The sequence below is a fragment of the Salvelinus namaycush genome, chromosome 30 (assembly GCF_016432855.1).
Source record: "Salvelinus namaycush isolate Seneca chromosome 30, SaNama_1.0, whole genome shotgun sequence".
NCBI lineage: Eukaryota > Metazoa > Chordata > Actinopteri > Salmoniformes > Salmonidae > Salvelinus > Salvelinus namaycush.
In genome coordinates, this window is record NC_052336.1 from 27,924,476 (window position 1) to 27,950,166 (window position 25,691).

The 25,691-nt window shown below is 44.1% G+C and overlaps 1 protein-coding gene across 7 annotated transcripts in view; it reads right to left on the reverse strand.

Annotated features, from left to right (window-relative positions):
• The window catches only part of LOC120024943 (MAP kinase-activating death domain protein-like), an 85,164-nt gene that overhangs the window by 24,192 nt on the left and 35,281 nt on the right, over positions 1 to 25,691 (reverse strand). For 4 of the 7 annotated variants that reach the window (XM_038969322.1, XM_038969321.1, XM_038969325.1 and 1 more), the window contains exons 5-21: positions 24,429 to 24,560; positions 23,869 to 23,982; positions 23,194 to 23,274; positions 19,573 to 19,745; positions 18,439 to 18,674; positions 14,534 to 14,693; positions 13,895 to 13,995; positions 13,326 to 13,552; positions 12,841 to 13,094; positions 12,430 to 12,569; positions 11,920 to 12,033; positions 7,370 to 7,484; positions 6,869 to 7,055; positions 6,591 to 6,741; positions 1,174 to 1,277; positions 759 to 842; positions 67 to 225 (exon numbers count right to left, since the gene is read on the reverse strand). In XM_038969322.1, the coding sequence (XP_038825250.1) occupies positions 67 to 225; positions 759 to 842; positions 1,174 to 1,277; positions 6,591 to 6,741; positions 6,869 to 7,055; positions 7,370 to 7,484; positions 11,920 to 12,033; positions 12,430 to 12,569; positions 12,841 to 13,094; positions 13,326 to 13,552; positions 13,895 to 13,995; positions 14,534 to 14,693; positions 18,439 to 18,674; positions 19,573 to 19,745; positions 23,194 to 23,274; positions 23,869 to 23,982; positions 24,429 to 24,560 (2,532 nt within the window). Of the gene's footprint in view, positions 1 to 66; positions 226 to 758; positions 843 to 1,173; positions 1,278 to 4,520; positions 4,728 to 6,590; positions 6,742 to 6,868; positions 7,056 to 7,369; positions 7,485 to 11,919; positions 12,034 to 12,429; positions 12,570 to 12,840; positions 13,095 to 13,325; positions 13,553 to 13,894; positions 13,996 to 14,533; positions 14,694 to 18,438; positions 18,675 to 19,572; positions 19,746 to 23,193; positions 23,275 to 23,868; positions 23,983 to 24,428; positions 24,561 to 25,691 lie in introns of all 7 variants that reach the window. The other 3 variants (XM_038969327.1, XM_038969324.1, XM_038969323.1) reach the window with 3 other exon arrangements.

A 25,691-nucleotide genomic window follows, 5' to 3' on the forward strand; every position in this document is an offset into this window, starting at 1 on the left:
ACAGTTGCACGAATATTAACTGGTGAATCAAGCAGTGTGATCAGCCAGGAAGGACTTTCCACTCACAAACACTGAGCTGGTGGCCGGGTTGGTCTCAATCTCGCTGTCGGACAGTGTTCCCCTGGAGAGGTTGAGGTGGGGGGCTTGCCTGCCACCCAAGCCCTCCCCAGTGGTGCTACTCAAGTCACTGTCAGCTCCCAGCGTCTCCCCTGAGCTGTTACTTATCTGGAGGGGTCAGGGGTCAAAGTGTCAGGAGACTAGTGAATATCAGGCATACTGAGACACAGAGAACTCACACTGACTAAGGCTAAAAGAGACAAGAGTTAGATAAGTACTCCTCAACCCTGCTCTTGGAGAGCTGCAGGTTTTTTTGAGGATCACTGAGTTACACTAAGGCTAAGAAACACTGGGGAAAAGGTAGATTAGTATGACACGTACGGTTTTGGCAACAGCCATTGTGCCAGGCTGAGACAAAGCAAGACAAGAGATGAGTAGGACTAAAGTTAGCAAAGACTAGAAATGAATCAAGCTTGGAATTTAGTAAGATTGGGAAGCAACCTGGTTTGGGATAAGTGTTACTGGGGATGTATGTCTTGAGCTTTAATGAGTCTGTAGAACCTTGAGTGTAAACCTTGTAAGACTAAGGATAAAAATTGAGCTTTGGGATAAGCGGGCCTTGGGATGAGTCACACTGAGGTAAGGTTGAGAGGGGCTAAGGATCGGGTTGAGATTGTTTCTCTGTGTTGGCCGCGCCCTACCACTGTGCTGGCCTCTGAGTCCTGGCTGGTGCTTCTGGTAAGGACTGGCGGTTCAGTGCCGGTCACAGACTCTGTGTCACTCTTCTGCAAAGCAAGACCGAGAAAGACTGAGAAAGAGAGGTGAGCAGACAGACAGTGGTCTAAAGTACTTTAAAGTACTACTTAAGTTGTTTTTTGGGGTATCTGTACGTTACTACATTCCTAAAGAAAATAATGTACTTTTTACTCCATACATTTTCCCTGACACCCAAAAGTACTCGTTACATTTTGACAGGAAAATGTCCGACATTTTGACAAGAATGAAAACCAGCAGACAAGCACCAGAGTTGGGGGATAACCGAAATGAAACAAGTGTCAGATTCAACATGTGCATTCTTCCCTTAGTTACAAGAGCTGGCTTTGGAAAAGAACAGACCTGGGATCCAGAGGTGACGCTGAGGCCACTGTCAGCACTGATCTGGGACTTCTTCTCCTCTGTGTCAGTCAGCTCAGGGTGCTGTTTCTTAGCCCCCTCCGCTCCTGCAGGATACATGTTGTTGTCAGCACGGGTGCCATGCACACTTCCACACTGCCCCCTTACGGAGTGTCACATGATTGGCAACTGGCAGAGAAGTGGGGGAGGGTGCGGGTGACCTAACTGCTACTGAAAGGCTTGCACACATCGCACTGAATGTGGATTTAGCGTTTGTCTTCTGATCTGAATGACGACACTTTTCACACGATTCTCCATGTAAAATTGGCGCGCACTCGGTTCGCAAATTACTTTCAGAGGTGCAAGGTACTCTCGTCCAGCAAACGCTATTGGTGTGTCTGACCTCTAATATCATCACGTTGGGATTGACCGGAAATACTGGCCCTACAATAGGGACACTTCATTTAACCGGAGGATCTTGCCTTTCTTTTTTTGTTGTGGAATTCAATGAACAACAGTTACAACAGCTATGTTGTTTTTTTATATTCAGGAAGCAAAAAAATGTATAATAAATCAGTCATGTTCAGTAGGCCAAAACAGAAGAAAATGGCTCAAAACAGAGAGATCAATTCCCATTTGTTTTCTGTTGCAAAACATTGTTTTGTGTGCCCTAATGAACATGACCCAGCCGTCAGATTTCAATAGACCAAGCATGTGACTATTTAGAGGCAAGTGGAGAGTGCAAAATCAGTAGGAATATTGATAGATGTACATCAAACTGTAATTGACAAAGGCAGATACCAATATAAAAGAGGTCAAAGTTACAAAAAATGGACATACAGACTCAGGCAGTTAGGCATGCAGACAAACTGAGGGACAGTCAAAATAGGGGACCATTTTCTGCACAAGTTTGCTTTTAGACAAGCATTGACCAACAGCACTGTTGTTGATATATCAGTCAGTTGTTGCAGAAACACCTTGTTACGACTCACATAATGCACCTCTAGGAAAATGTTACTACAATGAAACAAACGCTGGCCTGCAATCTGTACATTTTGAAGAGTCCAGGACATCAAACCTTTACATTGGAAGAAAGTACAGTCAATTATAATGGGGCAAAAGTGCAAATGTAACCATGACTTGACTTCTGTGATACATTTGGTCATGCAGCCAACAAACCTGCAAGAGATGTTTGTACTCTAACAAACTAGTGTGTATTCATTCATGGCTCAGTTATGTTTTCTTGTTGTTGTTGTTGTACATTTTAACTTCTTGCCATGTAGTGATTTTCCAGAAAAGCACATTTGCTAAATTAAAATGCCACTGTCTTAACTTTGATAGCACCTCAAGAGCCCAGGAAAATAGGGAATGTTTGGGATTAGGTATGGATCTGACAGACTACGTTTCCAATGACTATTTCACAACTCAGTGAATAGGAATGGAAAAAGTTGTTGGCAAACATATGACAGAGGAGCTCTATGGAAAGAAAGAGGAACTCCCAACATTATGACTCCTGATTTGAGATATGCAAGCGTAACTCAGTTATTCCACTGATATCAAGACGTGATTCAACCCAAATTCACAAAACGTTACGTACACACCGCAAATCAAGATTATAGACCTAGAGTCCTAGAATCATTATCCATGTCAACATGATCACTTACATGAACTATTTAAATCATTTGTGACTAATCAACATAAGTAGGTTGGGAAAAAAGGGCGTGGAAGTGTTAAGAGCTGGCAGTTATGCAATACCCCAGTCTTTTTTTGTGTGTGAAAAATATCTTACTCTGTTGTTTTTCCATAGCTTTTTGCTTATCCTTTTCATGGTGCCTGCTCCACAATTCTACCCAAGATGCATTGCAAGCAAGGAGAGAAAGACAGAGAGAGTGTCAGAGAGCTGGTTGAGTAGGCAGGTATGGAGGATGAGCATTAGATAAACCATAACATAAAAAAAAAGTTATTTTAACAATTGAGGATGTTTTTGTAATGTCTGCGAGTAGTCACATTTCAGCTTGGCAATATGGAACACTATGACATAATTATCTGTATGAAGAGTTTGATCCATTGCCAGTTACTGCTACTGAGGTGTAATATTACAACACACCCAACACTCCTGGACCATGGTCCTGGAGAACCACACAAGGGAGAATACTGCGGTTCCTTGAAAATGTTCTGTGACCGAGGCGTTAACTTATTGGCTAGCAGTGTGTGGCTCTCCAGAACCAGTGTGACAGAGGCAGCAGGGCTTGGGCGAAGGGCATGGAATGGGGATGGAGTGGCCAGCCAGCTAGCAGGCAAATTGAATGGAGCTGTTGCAGAAGCAGGGGTGCAAGTCTCAAAAAGACATTCTGTAGAATTGAAGCTGCATCTTCCCAAAGAGAGAAAAGGGACTGGTGAAGTGAGGGTAGGTTGGTAGGTAGGGAGATTGAGGGAGTTGGGTGAATCTGTCCCCTGTATACAGACCCAAAGTAACATTTGAGATAGTAGAATGGTGGTCGAAAGGAGAAGCAATGCTTCACTCCTTCTCCACGATGTTCAGTGTTAAATTAGCCCTATCCCTAAGCTAAATGCCAACCGTGGCTTGCTAACGGTGAGCATGACATTTGTCTCTTCCTTGGGCCTGTTTACTGGGGAGTGACGCTCCACCCTCCATGCTAGAGCTGAGAGAGCTGCTACTTGTACAGCACGCTTTAAGGAAACCTGCAGTAAAGGCAGAGACAGGTGGTCAGACTCCTTAGCACGGTACTGCAGATTTGGAGTTTCGAGAAGACAACAGAAAACGAAGACATGCACAGTCAAGGTGCTAGGAGGGAAACAAAGGAGGACTCCACGAGAGGAGGCGGCAAACAGGGGCACTCAACATTCAGAGAAGGGTGGGAGGAACACATAACACATCCAGGCTGGGGGGGGGGGGGTCTCAATGCAATATTTCACACACGCCTACACCGCTCAAAGCTGTTCCAATCTCACACACATAGCAACATATGATCCAAGGCCAGATCTGGAATTCAAATGTGGTTATTTGTAAAATTTGGTTGGAGTTGCGTGATGTGCAAATATGCAACCTGTGTACAAATATTACGGCAAACCAGTATAGTGTATTTATGTTCTAAATATATTTCCGAGTTTTACAGCTTTAAATGCTGACCCATTGGGCGCACATCAGTGGTGTGGGTCAAAGTGGATGGAATATCATAAGGGGCTCTTTTTCTAAGGGGAAAGCACTCCCCTTGTTGCCTGGTTGGAGAGAGGTGGGTCAAGGGGTAGGGCAGGGTTTAGACTGGTGAGCAGGGTGGCAAGGGGTGCTCTCAGAGCGCATGCAAGGGGGGATGGGGTGGGCTACACACCAATGGAGGCAATAAAATTCTCCTCGTTCAGACTCCGGGTGTCAAAGTGGTGGGTGCCTTTGCCCCCCGAGGTGGGGTGCGGCAGTTGGAGACGGGGCACCACGAGGAGCACCGGGGGCCTGGTGCTCTCCATGCGGGCAGACGGGCTCTCCTTGCTGCCCGGGCTGCTTGCAGAGTCACTGGGGCTCCTCTTGTGCTTCTCTGGGTCTACTGAGGCCACCAAAGAGGAAAAAGGGAGAAGAATAGGGAAGAAGGGAAAGAGATAGTAGCGAGAGAAGAAAGAAACAGTGTAGAGTTGCAGTAGGAGGTTTGAAGGTTAGAATAGACGGTTGTTTGTAGGGGTGTGAACGTTCAAACGCTAAAACGAAATTGGGATCCTTAACATTAAGAAAACGATGTGCATACAGCAGCTGCGCAGAAGTCCGTGAGTTGTGATTCTGGATGGCCAGATAGCTACCAACACTGACAAGAAACTGCCATGTGGGGAATCGTAAGTGACACATTTCAGCTAGTTTCATCTTGTTCTTGATACCAGGTCTTGTTTTGAGGTATGTTGACTGATTTTCATGTCAATGCTAATATGGCAATAATTCACTAGCTAGCTAATCAACAACTGTAAAGATGTATTTGAGAGACAAAAAGTGCTCATTGTGCAAATGTGTTTGTTTTCAATAAACATTGGAGACGAAATATAGTTTACATGTCAACAATCTAAGCCAACCCAGTCTGTTTCGCCCCATAGTTGCGCACGCATCGGCGTTGTTGCAAAACAACCAACCCGTCTATGCACACGTTTCTTTCTGGATGCCTGGGGAGTATTCATTACGCCCATTCTGCAAAACGTTTCTTAAACGGATCAAAAAAAGTAGGGAGCTACTTGCATTTGTCCAATAGAAACTTGTTTAAGTTGCAAAACGTTTTGCAACTATTTAGACTAATGATTACACACACCCCTGCTCTTTCTCTTCGCAATGCGAGTGCGTGTTCAGTCTTCGGTCTGTTGCGTGTAGACTATTCTAGTTTATTCATTGATGACAGGTCCTGCTTTACTGAAGTTGCGAGACATTGTAAGCCAAGAAATTGCGAGATACAGCTTTTGATTGCTGATAGGTAGGCCTAGTGCACGGTTCTGACTGTCTGCCTGGTGACAGACCTGCCTATACTGTGCCCCTCCCCTCCCCCTGTCCCTTGCTAGCTATCTATGAAAGATGGGAGTGTTTGTATTCTCGTAAGTACGGAAACTAATCAGTTTCTTCCGTTCCAAAAAAATCGGAATCTTAGGAGTGATTCCTAGCGGAATCGAATCTTAGCACTTAGAAATGGGAGTCGACATGCAAGGAGTCGAAGAATCAATTATTTTGGAGTCGATGCTCCAACACTACATCATCGTCGTTATTAATGGTTGGAAAAATGGCAGAGAAAGGCAAGCAACAGTAGCGAAGTCCTGTATTGCAATATTTTAAGAAGTTACGCAAAGAAGGAAATGTAAACTTTGCAACGTGGAATTGAGGTCCAGTAATGGCAGTAGAGGTGCAATCTAAAAGGGATGCACCGAGACCCAACCCGTTGCTGGCAAAGCTGCATTGTGAATTTGAGTTGAATTTCTATTAAATGTTTTTTTTAATAGTTTGTCACATCCCTAGTTGTCTGCTCTTATGACCCAAATTCGCTCAGTGAATGCTTAATTAAACTACAAAGGACACCTAAAAATGAGGCATGCGTTGACGGTACTGACTCAGAGATTAAACCTGAACTCACTGCTGTAAAAACATACGGCTTACTTTTCAGATGAGTTGATAAAAGAAAAAGACAAAAAAGGCTGGCCCCAGAAATGATCTAGATTGCACTCCTTTTCCTATCCAATACTTACGTTGCCTTTAAGTGGAGCATATGAAACGCTGTCAAGCACTTCTTTGGTTTCAAACAAGAATCAAGCATCAGTAACTTTCATTTTTTCAGAGGAAATAGTTAAGTCGTAGTTTTGGGAGGGGGCATGACATGCTGATTGAATGTGTCCTTTGAGAGAAAATGTTGACACTTTCAGTCGAGTATAGGTTTCCTGAACGTTACCTTTGGTTTGGTAGTGGGTGCGTGCGATTTCCAGCAGAACGAAGACGCTGGCCATGCCTCCAAGCCCGGCATTGGTGTACGAGTGTTCCAGACTAGAAACGGTGCACTTCAGTATGTCTAACATGCCCTTGTAAACCTTCCTGCTAATCTCCTGAAGAGTAGAACACACACGCACAGTTTAATTGAAAGGTGTTATTCAGCTTTAATTCAAAATCAAGGTTAAAAACACAATTACAACTTCTCTCCCCCTCTCTTGCCCAATTCCTTTCTCCACTCACCACATCCCGGATGACCTCCTGCCTGACATCCTCCTCTGACTGGACGGCCCGGTTCAGCTTGCTCAGCACGAAGACACGCAGCTGCTCGTTCTCCAGCAGGCGGCGCACCTTCTTCATGTTGAGCCAGCCCACGCCTTGGCCATCCAGCACGCTCTGCACCACCTCCTTCAGGAACTGCTGGTTCTCACTGGGAGACACAGCTCTGGTTCAGTCACTCCGACCACACTCCCCTTTTTGTATATGTCACCGTTGGCTCTTAAGTTATATCAATCCCCTTCAGGAGAAGGGTTGTCTATCCCCTATCCAGGTCTGTCATTTGACATTATATTGGCCAGAAAGTTTATAACAACCAGCTTCTGTTTTTTGATGGCCAACATGATATCATTTAGACATTATGCCATGAAGGTGGTAAACTAATTCAAATATGGCAGTCAGCGTGAGTTGTCAAAGAATGCCATGACAGCAAAGTGCTGGTAATACAGTCTCATAGGGGTCTGTTACCTGGTGTTGTTGGCACGACCCTGGGGCGAAGGGGACTCTCTCTTGACCGTGGGACTGTGCTTAATGACCGACGACTTCTGGTCAACGAGCGCCCTGGGGGGACCGCGGGCGCCTCCTGCAGGAGCCATATAGAACAATGAGGTCTCTATAGTAAATACCATGGAAAACACAAAACCATAACCAACGACAAGTCGGGGACATACAAAAAGAAATACTAGTCGACTTGATACAGGAAGAGCTTATACACTTCACTACAAAGCCCCTAAATCACATAGTCTACGGTGTACTAATTAGAAAACCACATCAAAGACTAACAAAGACGGGACACATCCTGCATACATGAAAGGACACACTCACACACATACATTTTCAGTGGCAGGGACACTAGCTAATGACTAGCTGAGCTACAGGTTTCATATTCAGACACTAAAAGGTGAGGGACAGATCAACTGGGACGTCACACAGAAGGAGTCAAAATGGCGCTGTGTTTGGGCATCACACATTGGCAGAGAACAGAGGCGAGGTCAGATTGGAGCGGGATCTGCATGGCAACAAGACAAGTTGTGTGTCATGCAGTAAAAGAACGAAAAATACAGATGGGTCGACAATCACACACACATACACACACGGCTAACGGAAAGCTCCACACTGTAGTGTTCATACGGTTAGTCACCTTGTACAGTTTGACAGACACTCACATGAACACACAGTGACATGGCAGATAGTGCATCCCCTGCAGAGATTTGGCCTGTGAACAATATTATTATCAAACCGATTATAATATTGTTGCGCCTACATAACTTACCCACTGGGCAGACCTCAGTTCAACGTCTATTTTTGATTTACATTTGGTTGAGTTGTCAACTAAAGAGAATCAACACCAAAAAAATGTATTCCCTTACGTTGATGACTTTTTGCAAATCCAATCAGTTTTCCACAGTGATTCAAAGTCACTTTTTTTTATGATGTGGAAACAATGTTGATTCAACCAGTTTTTGCCCAGTGGGTAGCCTGTTTGACACTGAACATTTAAGCTAAAGGTAATGTCTTGAATGTGAGGATACAAATTAATACATCCACCAAACATGCATTGGGTCCTTGTCATAAACAGACATTGGCTGTTACCAGTATATCCAATTTTGTCATGGCATTTCGTAGCCATTATTGTAGGCTCTATGACCGCATGTTACCAAAGACCTCACCTGACAACGATGCCATTTCCCCCCACATTTTCCGAAGCATCGTCCATAAGTTGTACAACATGCATCAAAGCACTTCAAACAATTCCATTCCATTTGATCACTGTGGTACTGGTACAGATGCTCAGTAACCACAAAACCAGCTAAGTGTCCAATGACAACTCCAATCAAAACCGGCGACTATGCGTTTAGGAAGTAAGACAGAACAGCACTCTTGGTGCTGTGAGACCGCACTCCTTAATTCAATTATCAATAAAACAGTGTTTAAAAATAACTCACAGCACTGGAAGAATGATGTCATGCCTTACCTACAGGGTAGCAGTTTTGATTGGCTAAGGCCTGCCTCCACTGGCAAGGTGATGAGAGGTCTAGGTGTGTATGTGTGAGACCAAAGAGGTGGCCAAACAAGCAAATATAGCTTCTTGCTTGGCTTGGAGAATAATGGGAAAGCTGATGTTGACCAACTCGAATCAACATCTTGTCAGGTCCCATACAATACTGTGGAATGCAGACTTAGATTGGCATAAAAAAAATAAAAAATGAATGGCATCATCTTCACAATTGTCAATATGGGATGCACAGCTTCTAACAAGCTAAGATCGTGAGGGCCCGAACCAAACTAACACAAAGACGTGTGACTCGGCAAAGGTTAGTGATTGGGGGAACAGTCACTGTGGATGGTGAAAGACAACAGGACAGACTCGATGTATGACGATGAATGATCTCTCGATGGTGAATGTCAGGTGACAGAAGAGTGAGAGGGTGAGCGAGGAGGATGCCGGGAGATGTAGTTGACTGGCTAGGAGAAGCATGCAGCCCACGCAGTTTTAAAGGGCGGAACCCACCTTCTCCACTCACCGGACCGGCCTCTGTAATTATCTCCATTAGAGAATTTAGTCCAAATACTGGACACAAAACCCAGAATTAGTGCAGAGAAGTGGGAAGAGGGACAGAGAGGGACACCGGCCCAGACCGAACCAGTCTGAACATCAACACACAACACACATGCACAGCAACACATTGACAGAGCGCACAAAGAGTGCAGAAAATAAAAAGAAGAAGAAAAAGAACGAGGGAGACAGACCAAGGAAGGGGGAAGGACATTTTTTAATCTCAAAAGGTTATGGCCATTAAATTTCATGGCCAATCTTACATGTGGTGATTGTTAGGAGCCCTATATCTTTTTAGACCATCTAGGGGTGGGAGAAAGCATTTGCCAATTTTAAGTGTCTATGTCCAGAAGAGAGCGAGTTTATGGGCTCCCGGACCACAGAGACCTCAGACGGAGAACACACAAGAACGATGGAGAGCCACCGAACAAGCGAGCAAGCAAGGTAACAGACTGCACAGAGCAAGGAGATCAGGTGTCAGTTTCATTTCAATTCCAGTCCACTTGGGTAATCAATTGTGCTTCAATCGATGAAATGAAAAATCCTCATCGAAAGCAATGGGTAATTTGCCATTCAGGAACTGAATGTCAATTCATCCTCAAATATTGAGTGGAATTGAAAACTGACTTGACCCCAACCCTGCTGGGAAACCAAGAGAAAAAACACAAAACGTGAAAATGCCACATAAAAAGGGGGTAAATATGTATGCAAATTGAGAGATCTGTCGTCTATAAATGTGTGCATCATAGCGCATCAGACTCCCACCAAACAGAGAGGAATAACAAGGAAACAGAGGGAAGGATATGGATATACATGAATGTATATACAGGTATATCTCCTAGTATGCAACCTGAGTAATATGGACTCAGGTAGGATCGAATAAGGGTCAAAGATGGAGCTAGTTGTAGGGCAAAACAAACTACCACACCAGACAATAACATACCCGGACTGTCTGGACCCGGGCTACCCGGGGTACTAGCCGGGCTGTCATCTGAACAGTCAAGACAAAACAAAATCACCATCAAAAGGAAAAAAGAAACAAACGTTGGTTTGCTATGGCTACTGTCCCACACAGCGTGGGGCTATTGAATTTAACACATGCATTTCTTATTTTCTCTCACAAATGTTCCCATAACAAAATCAGGCAACCATGTGGGATTGGGAACATTGAAAACGGGGTCCTCAATATCCACCTATTGCCTAACTTACATCAACATGACAGTCCACAGACGGACAAATACAAATTTAGAATGAAAGTCCATTCATTCTATTAAAAAAATCTAAATAAAGATTTCTACAAACCTTCCTCAATGTTCTCCTCTGTCAAAATTAAAATATTCTATATTTTTGTAAATTAAAATAATTAGAGGAGAAAAGGCAAACGGAAAAAAGGTAAAAATCTACAATGTAAAGTTGCATAAATGCTATACCGTGTAGCCTAAACTGGCTTGCCAGACATTTCAGCATGAGCACTGAATGCTTACTTGACATACTGTCAATACTAACTCTACTTAGTGCAAACAAAGCAACAGCCTCTGAGGAAGAAATATGCTGATGTTAAAGAAGTTCAACATGTCAGTCAGAGTTACACATTATTATGTCATCTTCTCTCCTTCCTTCTCCACACCAGGTTAAAGTAGGCCTAACTGTCCAGTGAAAATCTTACTTTTAAAAGTAATATTCTGTTAACTCATCCCATACTTGTATTTGTGGCCAAAGCATAAATTGGAGGGAAAAAACACTTCAAAAAACCCCACCTCAAAGTCAAACCGTTTAAAAATGCCTGTTATTTCCTCATAGAACATGACATCATGTTGGCTCATTGAGCTGGCCAATCAGCAGTCTACAGTGGTTTTAATGACTTGTATACTCTGACACCATTCTGTTGTTGGGGTATGCCCACATAATTCAAACAAAGAAAAGCTGCTTTTAAAACACACTTAATAAAATAAATGTTTTTTAATTAAAACTATTATTTCACTCATATTGTAATTAATTATTGGTCAAATTTCTAAGAAATCTGGAAACACTGGACAGTTACTTTAAATGATTAAGTTGACTGTAGCTTATGCTCAATGTGTCTCAACAAGATAAATAGCAGACACGATACGGTGTATAAAATATTGTAGAAATTTGCACTCCAAAAATGATTTTTAATGCCCATGACAAAACGAAAACATTTACACTTTGTAACCACTGCAAGAGCTGTATGACAACCCTTTGAACTTTGAAAGGTCATTGTTTTGGTAGACAGCCTGCCTCTACTGCCTTCAACTGACAAACCTGACCGCAATCGGCTGTAGGGCACAAAAACTGTACAAAAAACAGATAAGAGGGGAATACAGCCATGGAGAAGGAGATGAGATGGATAAAAGTCAGAGATAGAAAGAGAGATGAAGGATGAGTGAAGACAACGTGAAAGGTGGACAAAACAGGGCAAAGGGCTGCATTAGTATGGTACCTTTGAGATTGGGGAAGGGCCCAGCCCCAGCGGCCTTCTCCCTCAGCCCCCCCTTGTTGGGTACAGACAGGTTGGAGAGGCTAAAGCTGGTGCCGTGGTTCTTGTACAGATTACCTGCAGTGAAAGAGAGAGTGTCGCTGATGAAGTCTATCAAAGAAACCAACATTCAACCATGTCTCACCATCATATAGTATTACCCGTGATGATTTGCAGCCCATCGTCAAGTTCCATTTCAATCCCTACCTAGCTGGCAAATATTGTCCATTTCTGGTTGTAAACTGTACATTTCTGGTTGTCTTCTTGGTTGAGAAGACCAGCAACCAGTATTGCCCGCTGGGTAATCCTTACCCATTCCCCCTTCAGTGTTCAAAGATCCCATAGGACAGGATAGACAAGCAGAAGGGCAAAAAAGCTCAGCTTTGGAGGACAAAGTGTAACCGTCACCTATCCAGCCCTTTCAGATCTGTGATTATCATACAACTGAAATAGACTCCGGTTAAGGAGACTCACTGGCAAAGGACATGAGGCCCCCAAAGCCATCGCTGCTGTTGTTGGAGATGGTGGAGTTTGGAGAACTGTTGCGGGAGTCGCCCTCCCCGTCCGACTCTCCGGGCAGCTTTAGGCTGCTAGGCCTCAGGGGGCGTTGGGCTCTGTGGAGCAGAAAAAGTGTTTGAGGTCTGGGTCTGTTAGAGGTCTGTCACGCTCTGTTAGCTTAGTTTTTCGACTGCTACACCAGAGGCATATCACAGATGCAGAATTCAGGAGCTGAGACTTAATTGGGTGTGTATGTTTAAGAGATGTACGTATACATCACTTTTTTTTTTTTGAACTATGTTTTCAGAATGTGTGGCTTATGATGCTTGTTTGTGTGTACATCGTTATGGCGTAGGTGTGTTGTAACGTAGGTGTGTTGTAACGTACTTGTTGCCATTGAGGTTCTGGTTGAACCGGGGCGTGTACGTCTCCTCTTGGTCTTCTGCCTCAGGGTCCTCCTCAGCAGGGAAGCCATACTGGGGCTCAAAGTAGGGGTTGTCGTACTCTCCCTTCTTATTGGCTGGTCCCACAGGGGTGGCGTCTGGGGGAGGTCTGGAGAAGGGCGGAGCGCCCAATCCGGGGACAGGGTTCTGTAGAGCTGCACTGGCCAATGCCTCCATTTCCACTGGTTCTGCCTGCTCCTGGACACAATGAACATCAATCAATGGACACTAATGGTTGATATTAAATACACGAGATTGCCACTTTATGAGGAGGAAGAACAAAAAACTCAAGCAAAGATATAATTATTGCCATTATGTTCTCATGTTCTCAAATTCAAAACTTAAGTTGCCAAAAATGCCAGTTGCTAAAAACATATATCGTGTTAACTGCATAATTTTATACTGGTGTAAATTGAGCGGTTCACTGACATTGTTGACTCCCTGGATGATTGTGCTGGTGCTGGGGCTGGAGCTGGCGGTTGTGCTGGAGCTCGAGCGGAGGGCTTGTCCATCAGGAGGTTCAGGAGCTCCGTCACCCCCCTCAGGCAGTGCCTTCTCTTGGGGGAGAGGACCCTCTCCTCCCTTAAACTCCTGGAAGTCCTGGAAGTCCACTTCGCTGGCGTCTCCCAGTGCAGCGTGGGTAGGGGGATCCAGGTCTACGATACCAAAGGACAGATATTAGTTAGTATTGATGGCCAAAGGTTCACAAAACAAAATGTTTAGCTAGTGACCGCTTCTGAAAGGAATCTTTTTCAAGATGAAAACAATTGTCGGTTATTATAATCAGGGGAATTTACCATTTTTTGTCATAACAATAAGTATGTGTAAGCTGGGTGGTTCTTGGGCTGCAATTACACAGGCAGTCCAAATCTGATCTTTTTCTCACTTTATTGGTCTTTTAACCAATCAGATCAGCTCTTTTGTCAATAATTGGGCAAAATAATAGAATTGGGTTGCCTGGGTAAATGTAACCTTGGTGAAATGGCACAGATACTTACTTGGCGTGTCCCCTTGGATGTCACATTTGATCATTTCGCTCACCAAGTCTCCAAGTGACGAGTAGGAAGAGCTGGAGTCATCGTAGCCAGCCTCACTGTCGCTGCCACGGAGACAAAACAGAGTAGCATTACCCCGGACACCATCTTGGTGACATCTTACATGTCTACAGAAGGCTAACTGAAAAACGCTAACTAAACCTTTCTCAGACTAAAATTAACCTCAACTCATACATCATTTCTAGCAAGACTAGCAAGCTAACCATTGAGCCAACTAGCAAATCTACTAGTTAATGTTTAGAGTTCGCCATCTACTGGCTAATGTGTTGTCTATCAACATTCTATAGCCTACCATGCTGCTTCTTCTGCTATGTCTCCGTCGGCCGCACTTGCACACACACAAACACACAAATGATGCACACATTCACAGATCAAACACTGGAAAGGACCTCCTTTCAGATCTAGTTTTATATGCAGCTAAATGGCACACTAACATGTTTTACACATTGAAAAATAGCTTTTAGACCGTTGACAGTACCTGGCATTGAAAAAATCTTCAATTTACCACTGTGATAATATAATTGACAAAATGTTATCAAAAAAACATTATACCTTCCAACCGTGGAGGTCTTGTTTTTTTACCTGTCGTCTGTGGGGTCCGAGTCGTTGGCCTCATCTTCTACGGGTCCACTCATGGCCTCGGCCAGCTGGGAGCTGCCGTCATACACACGGTAGAACACTGGCTGCAGCTGGTGGGCGTACCACTTGCCCTTGTCTCCGATTAAAGATGGGTCATACACGTCTGCAGAACACAGAGGTATGCTCAGAAACACTATGAGACCTTCAAACTGCCTGTATCGCTCATTGAACTACACCTGAGTGCACAAAACATTAGGAACAACTGCTCTTTGCATGACAGACTGACCAGTTGAATCCAGGTGAAAGCTATGATCCCTTATTGATGTCACCTATTAAATGCACTTCAAGTCAGTGTAGATGAAGGGAAGGATATAGATTAAAGAAGGATTTTTAAGCCTTGAGACAATTGAGACATAGATTGTGTATGTGTGCCATTCAGAGAGTGAATGGTTAAGACAAAATATTTAAGTGCTTTTGATCGGAGTATGGTAGTAGGTGCCAGGCACACCGGTTTGTGTCAAGAACTGCAACGCTGCTGGGTTGTTCATGCTCCAAACATTACACTGTTGATTTCATGTGCATTTTACATTTACTGTACTTTTGCCGCATTTGTAAATACTCTGGATACATTCAGTAACATGATACGACTATTACTGGAAAATGACAAGGGTTTGAGTGAGAGGACTAAGTGGCTACACACCTTTCTAAAGTGTGCACAGTTCCTAAGCAATTTCAATGCACTTTTATGACTCAAAAGAAGAGTCTTCAACCATACAGGTACTTTTTTTTTTAGCTCTCCTGCTGTGCCGTTGAGGAACTGTAGCAAGAACCCTTGTAGTCGTATCGCATGGAACACAACCCTGCAATCACACAATTCCTGTTGTTGTTAACGCGATGCAAAAATGGCCCATTATAAAATCGCAATCTGGGTCAGATGTGCATTATTTGAAAGCTTGTCCTATTGCCAACGTGACTAGCTACGTTCTAAAATACTATCAGGCTTTCACAAGAAACAGATTGGTGCGCTTAGAAAGGAGTCATTAGTGCATTCAGGTGTGTGTCCTGCGGCAAATTTCCTTCACAATAAACAAACGTAGACTCATTCTGATCAGAACAACCCAGGGGATGACGCCATGTCATCTTGTAACTGAACATCAAACATAGTGATCATAAACATTCATTTGTAGAATTTGGAAATGTGAAGTGCACATTTGGACTCACGGTTGTTTGACTTGCTTTTATGACATGAAAGCGGTACCTATTATAATCCTCAGCCTCTCATCTTTCAAACTACATCGAGTCATCGTTATTTACAGCATTTTCCCTCACTAAGACAACCACAAATGTGCTAAAGTTGTCCAATTACCAGGAGGGGTGGGAGCAACTTCGAGTCGCTTGATGCTCAAGTTCAGAACGTCTGTCAGTCAAAACCCATACAAATCAAACTTTATTTGCCACATGCGCCGAATACAACAAGTGTAGACTTTACCGTGAAACCGTGAAATGCTAACCAACAGTGCAGTTCAAGAAGAAGAAAATATTTACCAAGTAGGCTAAAATAAAAATAATAAAAAGTAACACAATAAGAATAACGAGGCTATATACAGGGTGTCATTGGTACTGAGTCAGTGTGCTGAGTACAGGCTAGTTGAGGTAATCTGTACATGTAGGTGGTGGTGAAGTGACTATGCATAGGTAACAAACAAACAGCGAGTAGCAGCAATGTACAAAGGGGAGGGGGGGGTCAATGTAAATTGTCCGGTGGCGATTTTTATGAATTGTTCAGCAGTCTAATGGCTTGGGGGTAGAAGCTGTTGAGGAGCCTTTTGGTCATAGACTTGGCGCTCCGGTACCGCTTGCCGTGCGGTAGCATAGAAAACAGTCTATAACTTGGGTGACTGGAGTCTCTGACAATTTTATGGGCTTTCCTCTGACACCGCCTATTATATACGTCCTGGATGGCAGGAAGCTTGGCCCCAGTTATGTACTGGGCCGTTCGCACTACCCTCTGTAGCGCCTTACGGTCAGATGCCCGATCAGTTGCCATACCAGGCGGTGAGGCAACCGGTCAGGATGCTCTCGATGGTGCAACTGCAGAACCTTTTGAGGATCTGGGGACCCATGCCAAATCTTTTCAGTCTCCCGAGGAGGAAAAGGTTTGTCGTGCCTTCTTCACGACTGTTTTGGTATGTTTGGACCATGAAAGTTTGTTGGTGATGTGGACACCAAGGAACTTGAAACTCTCGACCCGCTCCACTACATCCCCGTCGATGTTAATGGGGGCCTGTTCGGCCCGCATTTTCCTGTTGTCCACCATCAGCTCCTTTGTCTTGCTCACATTGACGGAGAGGTTGTTGTCCTGGCACCACATGGCCAGTTCTGACCTCCTCCCTATAGGCTGTCTCATCATTGTCGGTGATCCGGCCTACCACTGCTGTGTCGTCAGCAAACTTAATGATGGTGTTGGAGTCGTGTTTGGCCACGCAGTCGTGGGTGAACAGGGAATACAGGAGGGGACTAAGTACACACCACTGAGGGGCCCCAGTGTTAAGGATCAGCGTTGCAGACGTATTGTTGCCTACTCTTACCACCTGGGGGCAGCCCGTCAGGAAGTCCAGGATCCAGTTGCAGCGGGAGGTGTTTAGTCCCAGAGTCCTTAGCTTAGTGGTGAGCTTCGTGGGCACTATGGTGTTGAACGCTGAGCTCTAGTCGATGAACAGCATTCTCACATAGGTGTTCCTTTTGTCCAGGTGAGAAAGAGCGGTGTGGAGTGTGATTGAGATTGCGTCATCTGTTGGGGAGGTATGCGAATTGGATTGGGTCTAGGGTGTTCGGGAGGATGCCGTTGATGTGAGCCATGACCAGCCTTTCAAAGCACTTACCGTGCCACAGGGCGGTAATCATTTAGGCAGGTTACCTTCGCTTCCTTGGGCACAGGGACTATGGTGGTCTGCTTGAAACATGTAGGTATTACAGACTCGGTCAAGGAGGTTGAAAATATCAGTGAAGACACTTGACAGTTGGTCCGCGCATGGTTTGAGTACACGTCCTGGTAATTCGTCTGGCCCAGCGGCTTTGTGAATGTTGACCTGTTTAAAGGTTTTGTTTACATCGGCTACCGAGAGCGTTATCACACAGTCATCCAGAACAGCTAGTGCTCTCGTGCATGCGTCAGTGTTGCTTGTCTCGAAGCAAGCATAAAAGGTAGTTAGCCCGTCTGGTAGGCTCGCGTCACTGGGCAGCTCGCGTCTGGGTTTCCCTTTGTAGTCCGCAATAGTTTTCAAGCCCTGCCACATCCGACGAGCGTCAGAGCCGGGGTAGCAGGATTCAATCTTAATCCTGTATTGACGCTTTGCTTGTTTGATGGTTCGTCTGAGGGCATAGCGGGATTTCTTATAAGCGTCCGGATTGTTCTCCCGCTCCTTGAAAGCAGCAGCTCTAGCCTTTAGCTTGATGCGGATGTTGCCTGCAATCAATGGCTTCTGGTTGGGATATGTACGTACAGTCACTGTCATCGATGCACTTATTGATGAAGCCGATGACTGAGGCGGTGTATTCCTCAATGCCATTGGATGAATCCCGGAACATATTCCAGTCTGTGCTAGCAAAACAGACCTGTAGTGTAGCATCCTCGTCATCTGTGAAGCGCAGAGCCAGAGCTCTAACTTCATATATAGCGTGTTACTGTACAGCCACTAACATTCCAATTTAGACAACTAGTGCACAAATCTGCCATTTTCAACTCGTATACGGGTATGAGTGTAAAGGGCTACACTTCACTTCACACTATAAATATCCAAGCTAGCACAGTATGGTTCGGGTCAGCTCTAAACACAAATACACCAATTGTCAGTCAGTGCATGGTATATGCAGTACAGCAGGTGTGTAGGCTAGGGTAAGGGACTTACTGTTGTGGATCCTCTGAAAGGCCAGGTTGGTGGGGTTGAGGGCCCACTCGCCATAGTACTCCACGGCCTGGGTGTGCGACAGCTTCTCAGCGAAGCCTGAGCGTCGGGGCCGCGAGGCCAGGAAGGACGTGGCCTGGAATGCCACCACAGGCCGGGGGAAGAGGCGCAGCGTACGCGTGTGCATCTGGAAACCCTGGAGCACATTGGGGGAGTTGAAGAACCGCACCATGGCAACTCTGTTGGAGAAAGAAGGAAAGGTGAGTGTGTTAACACTTCAATGAGTCAAATGTAATTAAATTCAAAAAAGCTTTCTTGTTTATCAAGTTTACATACGAGAGACATGCGTCTTTGATGAGGCTCAAATTAAACACATTGTTTCACATGACATTATGACTTTCAGAACGACACATTCAAGGGTTTTTCTTTATTTTTTACTATATTGTAGAATAATAATGAAGACATCAAAACTTTGAAATAACACATATGGAACAAACAAAAAAGTGTTAAACAAATCAAAATATACACTACTGTTCAAAAGTTTGGGGTCACTTAGAAATGTCAACAGTGAAGAGGTGACTCCGGGATGCTGGCCTTCTAGGCAGAGTTTCTCTGTCCAGTGTCTGTTCTTTTGCCCATCTTCATCTTTTCTTTTTATTGGCCAGTCTGAGATATGTCTTTTTCTTTGCAACTCTGCCTAGAAGGCCAGCATCCCGGAGTCGCCTCTTCACTATTGACGTTGAGACTGGTGTTTTGCAGGTACTATTTAATGAAGCTGCCAGCTGAGGACCTGTGAAGTGTCTGTTTCTCAAACTAGACACTCTAATGTACATGTCCTCTTGTTCAGTTGGCAGGATCCATAATAAATACAATACAAATACAAATATACACTTCAGAATTTAAAAACTGCAATTGGGAACAGGGGTCAATCCATAAATTGTGCATATGTAAATAGGCGTTCATATCTATTAACTATCTACAATATTCAGGAACTAAATCAAATGGAGTAGTGTCTAGGTCCTGACTGGATTATTCTGCTAAACTCAAAGTTCAAATTGAACCAACCTCACAAATTGCCTTGCATGGATAATATGAGATCTACTTAAAAAGGGACAGAGAAACGTTGTCAAGCCTTGCCTGGTGGCCACATCCACAGAGTCCACGTCGTTGCCGTAGATGAGGGGGTTGAACTCGGTGGAAGAGGGCGACGCCTTGTTCTGGCCGGGGGGGAGCAGGGGTAACTCCTGGCCCTCCTGGAACTTCTCCAGGTTCAGAATGGGCTGGGTGTTGAGACTCATGCTGGCCAGGGCCTGGAGCGGGTAGAGGTGAGGAAGGTTTTAATCAACACACTGTCGTGATGATGAGGGGTCACTCGGCCCCACTAGGGGGCACTCTCACCTCAGGCATCAGCTGAAGGGTAGTGCAACAGAATGGTCTCACTAGGACCAGTGTGGAACTGTCTGTTTGAGGTTCAAAACGATGCAAGAGAGTAGTACAGGGTTTTGGAGACCTCAAAATTTGATAAAAATAAGTTACAACTTATCATTTATTTGTTTATGTATTGTGCTGCTTTATTATTTTTTTGTCTGTATGATGTAAGTTCTCATTTGAGAATAAATCATCGATAAAACACAAGGACTAAGCTAGGAGGACTCACAATGTGATTATGTTATAAGCTAACAGGTGAGAGTGTGGGCTAAAATGAGGAAGCCCGTTTCCCCAGCAAATTAATCCGAAGAGTGCATGTTTTTGCAGATGCCTGAAATGGGAGCGTCACTTCGGGAAAGGTCGGCGGAAGAAGTAACAGCAGAGGGAATTCACTAGCACTCTGGGATTGCTGCAGACTCATTCAGGGTTTTGCACGATGTTAGCACAGTGGATCGTTTGATGGCCAGGTTCAGTCCTGGACGCAACCTATGTGTTACAGCAAAGATCTGCATATCCACTGTGTTTGCTTACAAGAACACCCACTGATGACAAGATAGATGTGCATACATTCAGGCATGCTCAAGCCAAAACTAAGCAGCCAGTGGTGGGTCTTACGAAATATCTCTCTATGCCGCCAGTCTGTTACAACAGCTCAACAATAGTGTACGACACTTGAGAAAACTGAAACAATAACAAGCAACAACAAAAAATATTTAAGTTTGGTTAGGAAGAATATCCGTGCAAGGAGCATGGGCACATTCCGCAGAAGGAGAAATTAGGAACCTTATTGTCAGAGGAGAAGATCTGCTTTTGGGTGATCACGGTCAACCTAACCAGACACTAGGGAAGGGGAGGAGAGGGACAAGAGAGATGCCAGGAAGAGGATCACATGAAAAGGCTGAGCTGACCAATTGCTGAGCAGAATTGAAACCACACATGACAAAAAGGGTCAAGATAGGAGTCTGTGTGGTCCAATTCCCTTTAAATGGATTCCTTTCCTCATCTCCTCTCAATCCTGACTACTAAACAGCTGAAAGGACGGGATGCTTGAAAGCGACGTCGGAACCTTGACTAGCCAATAAGTGGGCTAGTGGGGAGATGGAGATGCCTCCTTGTTGCTTTCACATACAGCCCTTTCAGCTAAGTGGTTGCAAAAGAAGGGAGAACAGGAAAGGGGCAGTTTTAGAGAACTGGGACATAGCCAGAGAACAAGAGAGAAAGAATGATGTAGAGTGAGAGAGAGAAGAGGTGCAAGAGAGGAAGAGAACAAACCATGACAGAGACAAGTGAGAGAGAGACACAAACAAACATGAGTGCGACAAAACAACACACAAAAAGGAACAGTAATTCACCACACCACACCCAACACAAGTTAGCCACTGAAGACTAAAGAGCCTATCGATGGTTACCAACTGGGAGGATAACCAGTGGCAACGATGGAGAGGTGACACTGAGACACAGAAGGGAGCAGATCTCTTGACAATAATTGTTTTAAATTAAAAACCTTTTGGCTTTTTGTTTACACTGTCCATACACTCCCCCCAACTCAAATTCTCCCATCTCGTAACCTGTGAGATTCTGACATACACTAGGTGTACAAAACATTACAAAACACCTGCTCTTTCCATGACATATACTGACCAGGTGAATCCAGGTGAAAGCTATGATCCATTATTGATGTCACTTGTTAAATCCACTTCAAATCAGTGTAGATGAAGGGGAGGAGACAGGTTAAAGATTGATTTCTAAGCCGTGAGAGGATTGAGACATGGATTGCGTATGTGTGCTATTCAGAGAGTGAATGGCAAGATAAAAGATTTAAGTGCCTTTGAACGGGGTATGGTAGCAGGTGCCAGGCGCACAGAGGTTTGAGTGTGTCAAGAACTGCAACGCTGCTGGGTTTTTCAAGAATGGTCCACCACCCAAAAGACATCTAGCCACCTTAACAACTGTGGGAAGCAGTTGAGGCTGTTCTGAGGGCAAAAGGGGATGCTATTCAATATTAGGAAGGTGTAACTAATGTTTTGTACACTCAGTGTATACTAACCCATTCTCTGTGTGGGACTGCAAGGACCTACCAGCTACCACTAGTTTGTTACTGTTTTGAGGACTGCTGAGGACTGCTTTAACCCTTAAAACAATAGAACCTATGAAAACTCACCTTTACCCATATTTTGTCACTCAAATGGCTTGTTACCACAACCGATTTTTGGCTCTGCCAACACACAGGTCTATCTTAATCAATCGCACACACACTCTGTGATAGGGCCAAGTGTATCACACACAAATAACAACACTGGTTCTGATTCAAAGCATATCAACAAACTATGATATGCAGGGATTTTCAACATGATGAGGTTTGATTGGGGATTCAAATTGGGCTTACTGGGTTTGGATGTTAAAAAACAATCGCTGAATATCATTTGGTGACGAGTTGAGACGCATTTTAAAATGGCGATGAGGAATTGTGCCTAGAATGTTTAAACGTGACATTTGTTCATATGGCGGATTTTTGTTTTGTTGTTCTTTTCGTGAAACTTCTCTTCATAAAGCATCTTGTGCTTAATATGCACTTTCAAATCAAATAAACTCAAAACTTAGATGATGACAATGTCGGGTAGGAATAGTTAAACGGCAACATGTACTAACGATAGCTTGATGTCAAGATGGCGGGTGGGGGCAACTAGATGTCCGCTGATAATTCAAGGTGCTTTTAGTTACAATGCTAAGCTGTGACGTGGTACTAGAGTGGAATGTTTGATTGGCATTTCACAACACGAGTAAGAGAGGTTTGTGAATCAGAACCAGCTTGTAATCAACGTATTGTTATTTGAGGTTCTGGGCTTAGGAGGATTTGGTTAGTTCTAATGCTACAGCTGTTACTAAGGTCCCAGGGACCTAGTAGCTTCGTTTACCTCCAAGAGCTAGCGCATGCAAAGAAGAGAGAGAGAGACAGAAAAAAAACAAGGGAAAAAAACACTTGTCGTCATTAGGACATTACAATGCTTAACTCCACAATGCTCCCACGCTATATGCATAGTTAGTACATACAACACGGTAAGAGAACAAGGACACCCGTGTGCCTGGCGCAATTCATCAAACCTCTCTTGAAATATCTAAAGCTGAAAGAAGAGAAGGTGATCACTTGAAAACAAATAGTTAATATAACACATATCGCACATATCGCTGTTTTTAAAAAAGAAAAATGTAATAAATCAATACAAGAGGTAGAAATAAACGGAGTTAACGGTTGGCAGTGATAACATACATGCTTCATGAACGACCACTGAAAATAGTGCTATCGGGTATGTTGCGACAGGCTATATTTACCTGTTTCAGGTGTTTCTTGAGTTCTGTGGATTCCGGCTCGGGAAGAGGGGGTAGGTGCTCTGCATTGGTGGGTGCTTTGACCTGTGGAGCAACAGAGCATGCTCAAACTGTCAAATGTTAGCAAAACAACCATGTACACTACACACATACGAGGGTACACAAATACCCCTTCAAAAGATGAAAGCATACATCAGTCACCTATTACCTACTAAGTAGTAGATGAGAGGGAAGGAATTTGCCCCTAGAAAGACAGACTGGGATGTGGGTGTGTGTTTTAGCACTGAAAACCCTGATGCTCTCTCTGTCTCAGAGAGGGAGGACTTAGGTCTGAAATGAGGATGACAAGAGCAAGGCTTTTCCCTCCTGCATCAAGTCGATATCTAGCCTAACACAATATCTGTCACAATGAGAGAACTGAACCCCAAAAGGGATTTAGCAGTGAAAATAAAGACATCTCAAGCAAGTGTCTAGAATCTTGCCTCCCAATCAGAGATAATGCTGTATGGGACTCGAATGGACTAGGGAACAGCATAGATCTGCGAAGAAACAGCATAGATCTGCGAATAAACAGCATAGATCTGCGAAGGAACAGCATAGATCTGCCAAAAAATAGCATAGATCTGCAGAGACCGTTTGCGAGGACGCTGAAGCGCACCTCCATTTTGGGGCACTTACCTTGTTACAGTCCAGATCCACGAGCCACACATCGTCGGGCATTTTGAAATCGGATTTGTAGAGGAAGAAGCTGGCAGGCACACCTATGATGTAAGGGGTGGGGGCGAGGAGAAGCTACAAAAGGAGAGAGAAAGGACATTGTATGATGTCACGATCAGACAAAATCAAACCAGCACACAAGCAAGAATAGCTCCAATAGGAGGAGCCTCACACCATGAACTCCACTAGGCATGGATTCAAATCCCAGGTAAAACACCCAACATAATACAGGGACTAATATCTTATTCAACAACTACAATCACAAATGTCCTGACAAAAAAAAAGCAATGGATGATAAAACTGACAAAATGAATCAAATAAAAAATAGTGAAACTTTCAAAGGCAATCAATTACGGCGCAGGAATTCCTTATTTTTTCCCCCAAACATTGTGTGTGGAAGTGCATCCCTTTAAAAAAAATCCATCCACAACCTCTGGTTCCAGCTATTAAAAAGCCCTCTATTTGTTCTCCTAATAGTACTATAACTACCAGTGCTGCAGTCATTGGTTTGATTGACGTACCTGTTCAGCGGAGGCCATGCAGGTGGGCAGTAAGGGAATGACAGGGAACATGTACTCCAGGGGGTAGATCATGGCCACAAACGCCATGACACTCATGGTCAGGGCATTGTAGTCCCGCGACTGGAGGACCACCTGGAAGACACAAAACAAACTATTTGATGTGCATTTAAACATCTCAATTGTAAATGGACAATAAATACTTCAGAAGACTGTTGGGCATAGGTGATCACATGCTGTTTATTCCATACAAGATCAATTCAATTACATTCAATGACTACCACCCGAGAAAGTATCTTCATTTTTCTCCCAAAGAGTTGTATTCCTTCACAATAAGAGATGTAGCATTGACTAGTTGTGTGGTTGTTTCAACAGCCACACAGACCAAAATCTGCTGTTTTCACTCTACAAACAGTGGCGTGTTTAAGCTTGAACAGCGAAAGGAGGTCCTTCAAGGTTAACCTGACATATTGTTCTTACGGTAAATGGGAAGGGGGTAGAGCGTAGTCACTGGAGGTGTTCAGACAGTGAAACAAGGGGACTGAATAAGGGAGCGTGACGATTACAGTGGTGACTTCAACCCAAGGAGGGTTCCAGCAGTGACTGTATGAGTGGGTGGGTTAAGAACGGAGAATGGATGAGAGTTGGGTTTAAAAGCAGTTTACAACACAGGATGTTAGCTTAGGAGCAAAGAGTAGTATACTATATATCCCTCAAACTCAACTCTGGACCTCAAAGCCAGTTCCACTGCTTTGTTCCCCATTGTTCCCCTCTAAGCAGGCACTGTTTAGACCTGGGACATCAGGTGTGTGCAATTAATTATCAGGTAGAACAGAAAAAACAGCAGGTTCCGGACCTCGTAGGGCAAGAGTTGAATACCCCTGCTACCTATAAAATGAGTGTATGTGTAGTGTGGGACTTGGTCTTTAATAATCTAGTGAGATTGTGAACTAAATGTTTGAGTAGGCCCTTTTATTCAATATCAAGAGTTGGATATATAGTAGGGGTGAGAATGTTTAAACGTTAAAAAGATTAGGGTTCTTTCTTAACGTTAAGGATCCCAACGGAAAAACAATGTTTATTTTATTTGTTCTACAAAATTAAAATCACAGTGCAGCTGGCTCACCTGCTATTTCTCGTTCACTAATGGTGCAAGTGTGTGTTCATACTTCAGTCTGTTGCGTGTAGAATATCCTAGCCTATTCATTGGTGATAGGCCCTGCTTTACTGAAGAAGTTGCGAGACATTACAAGCCAGGAAATTGCA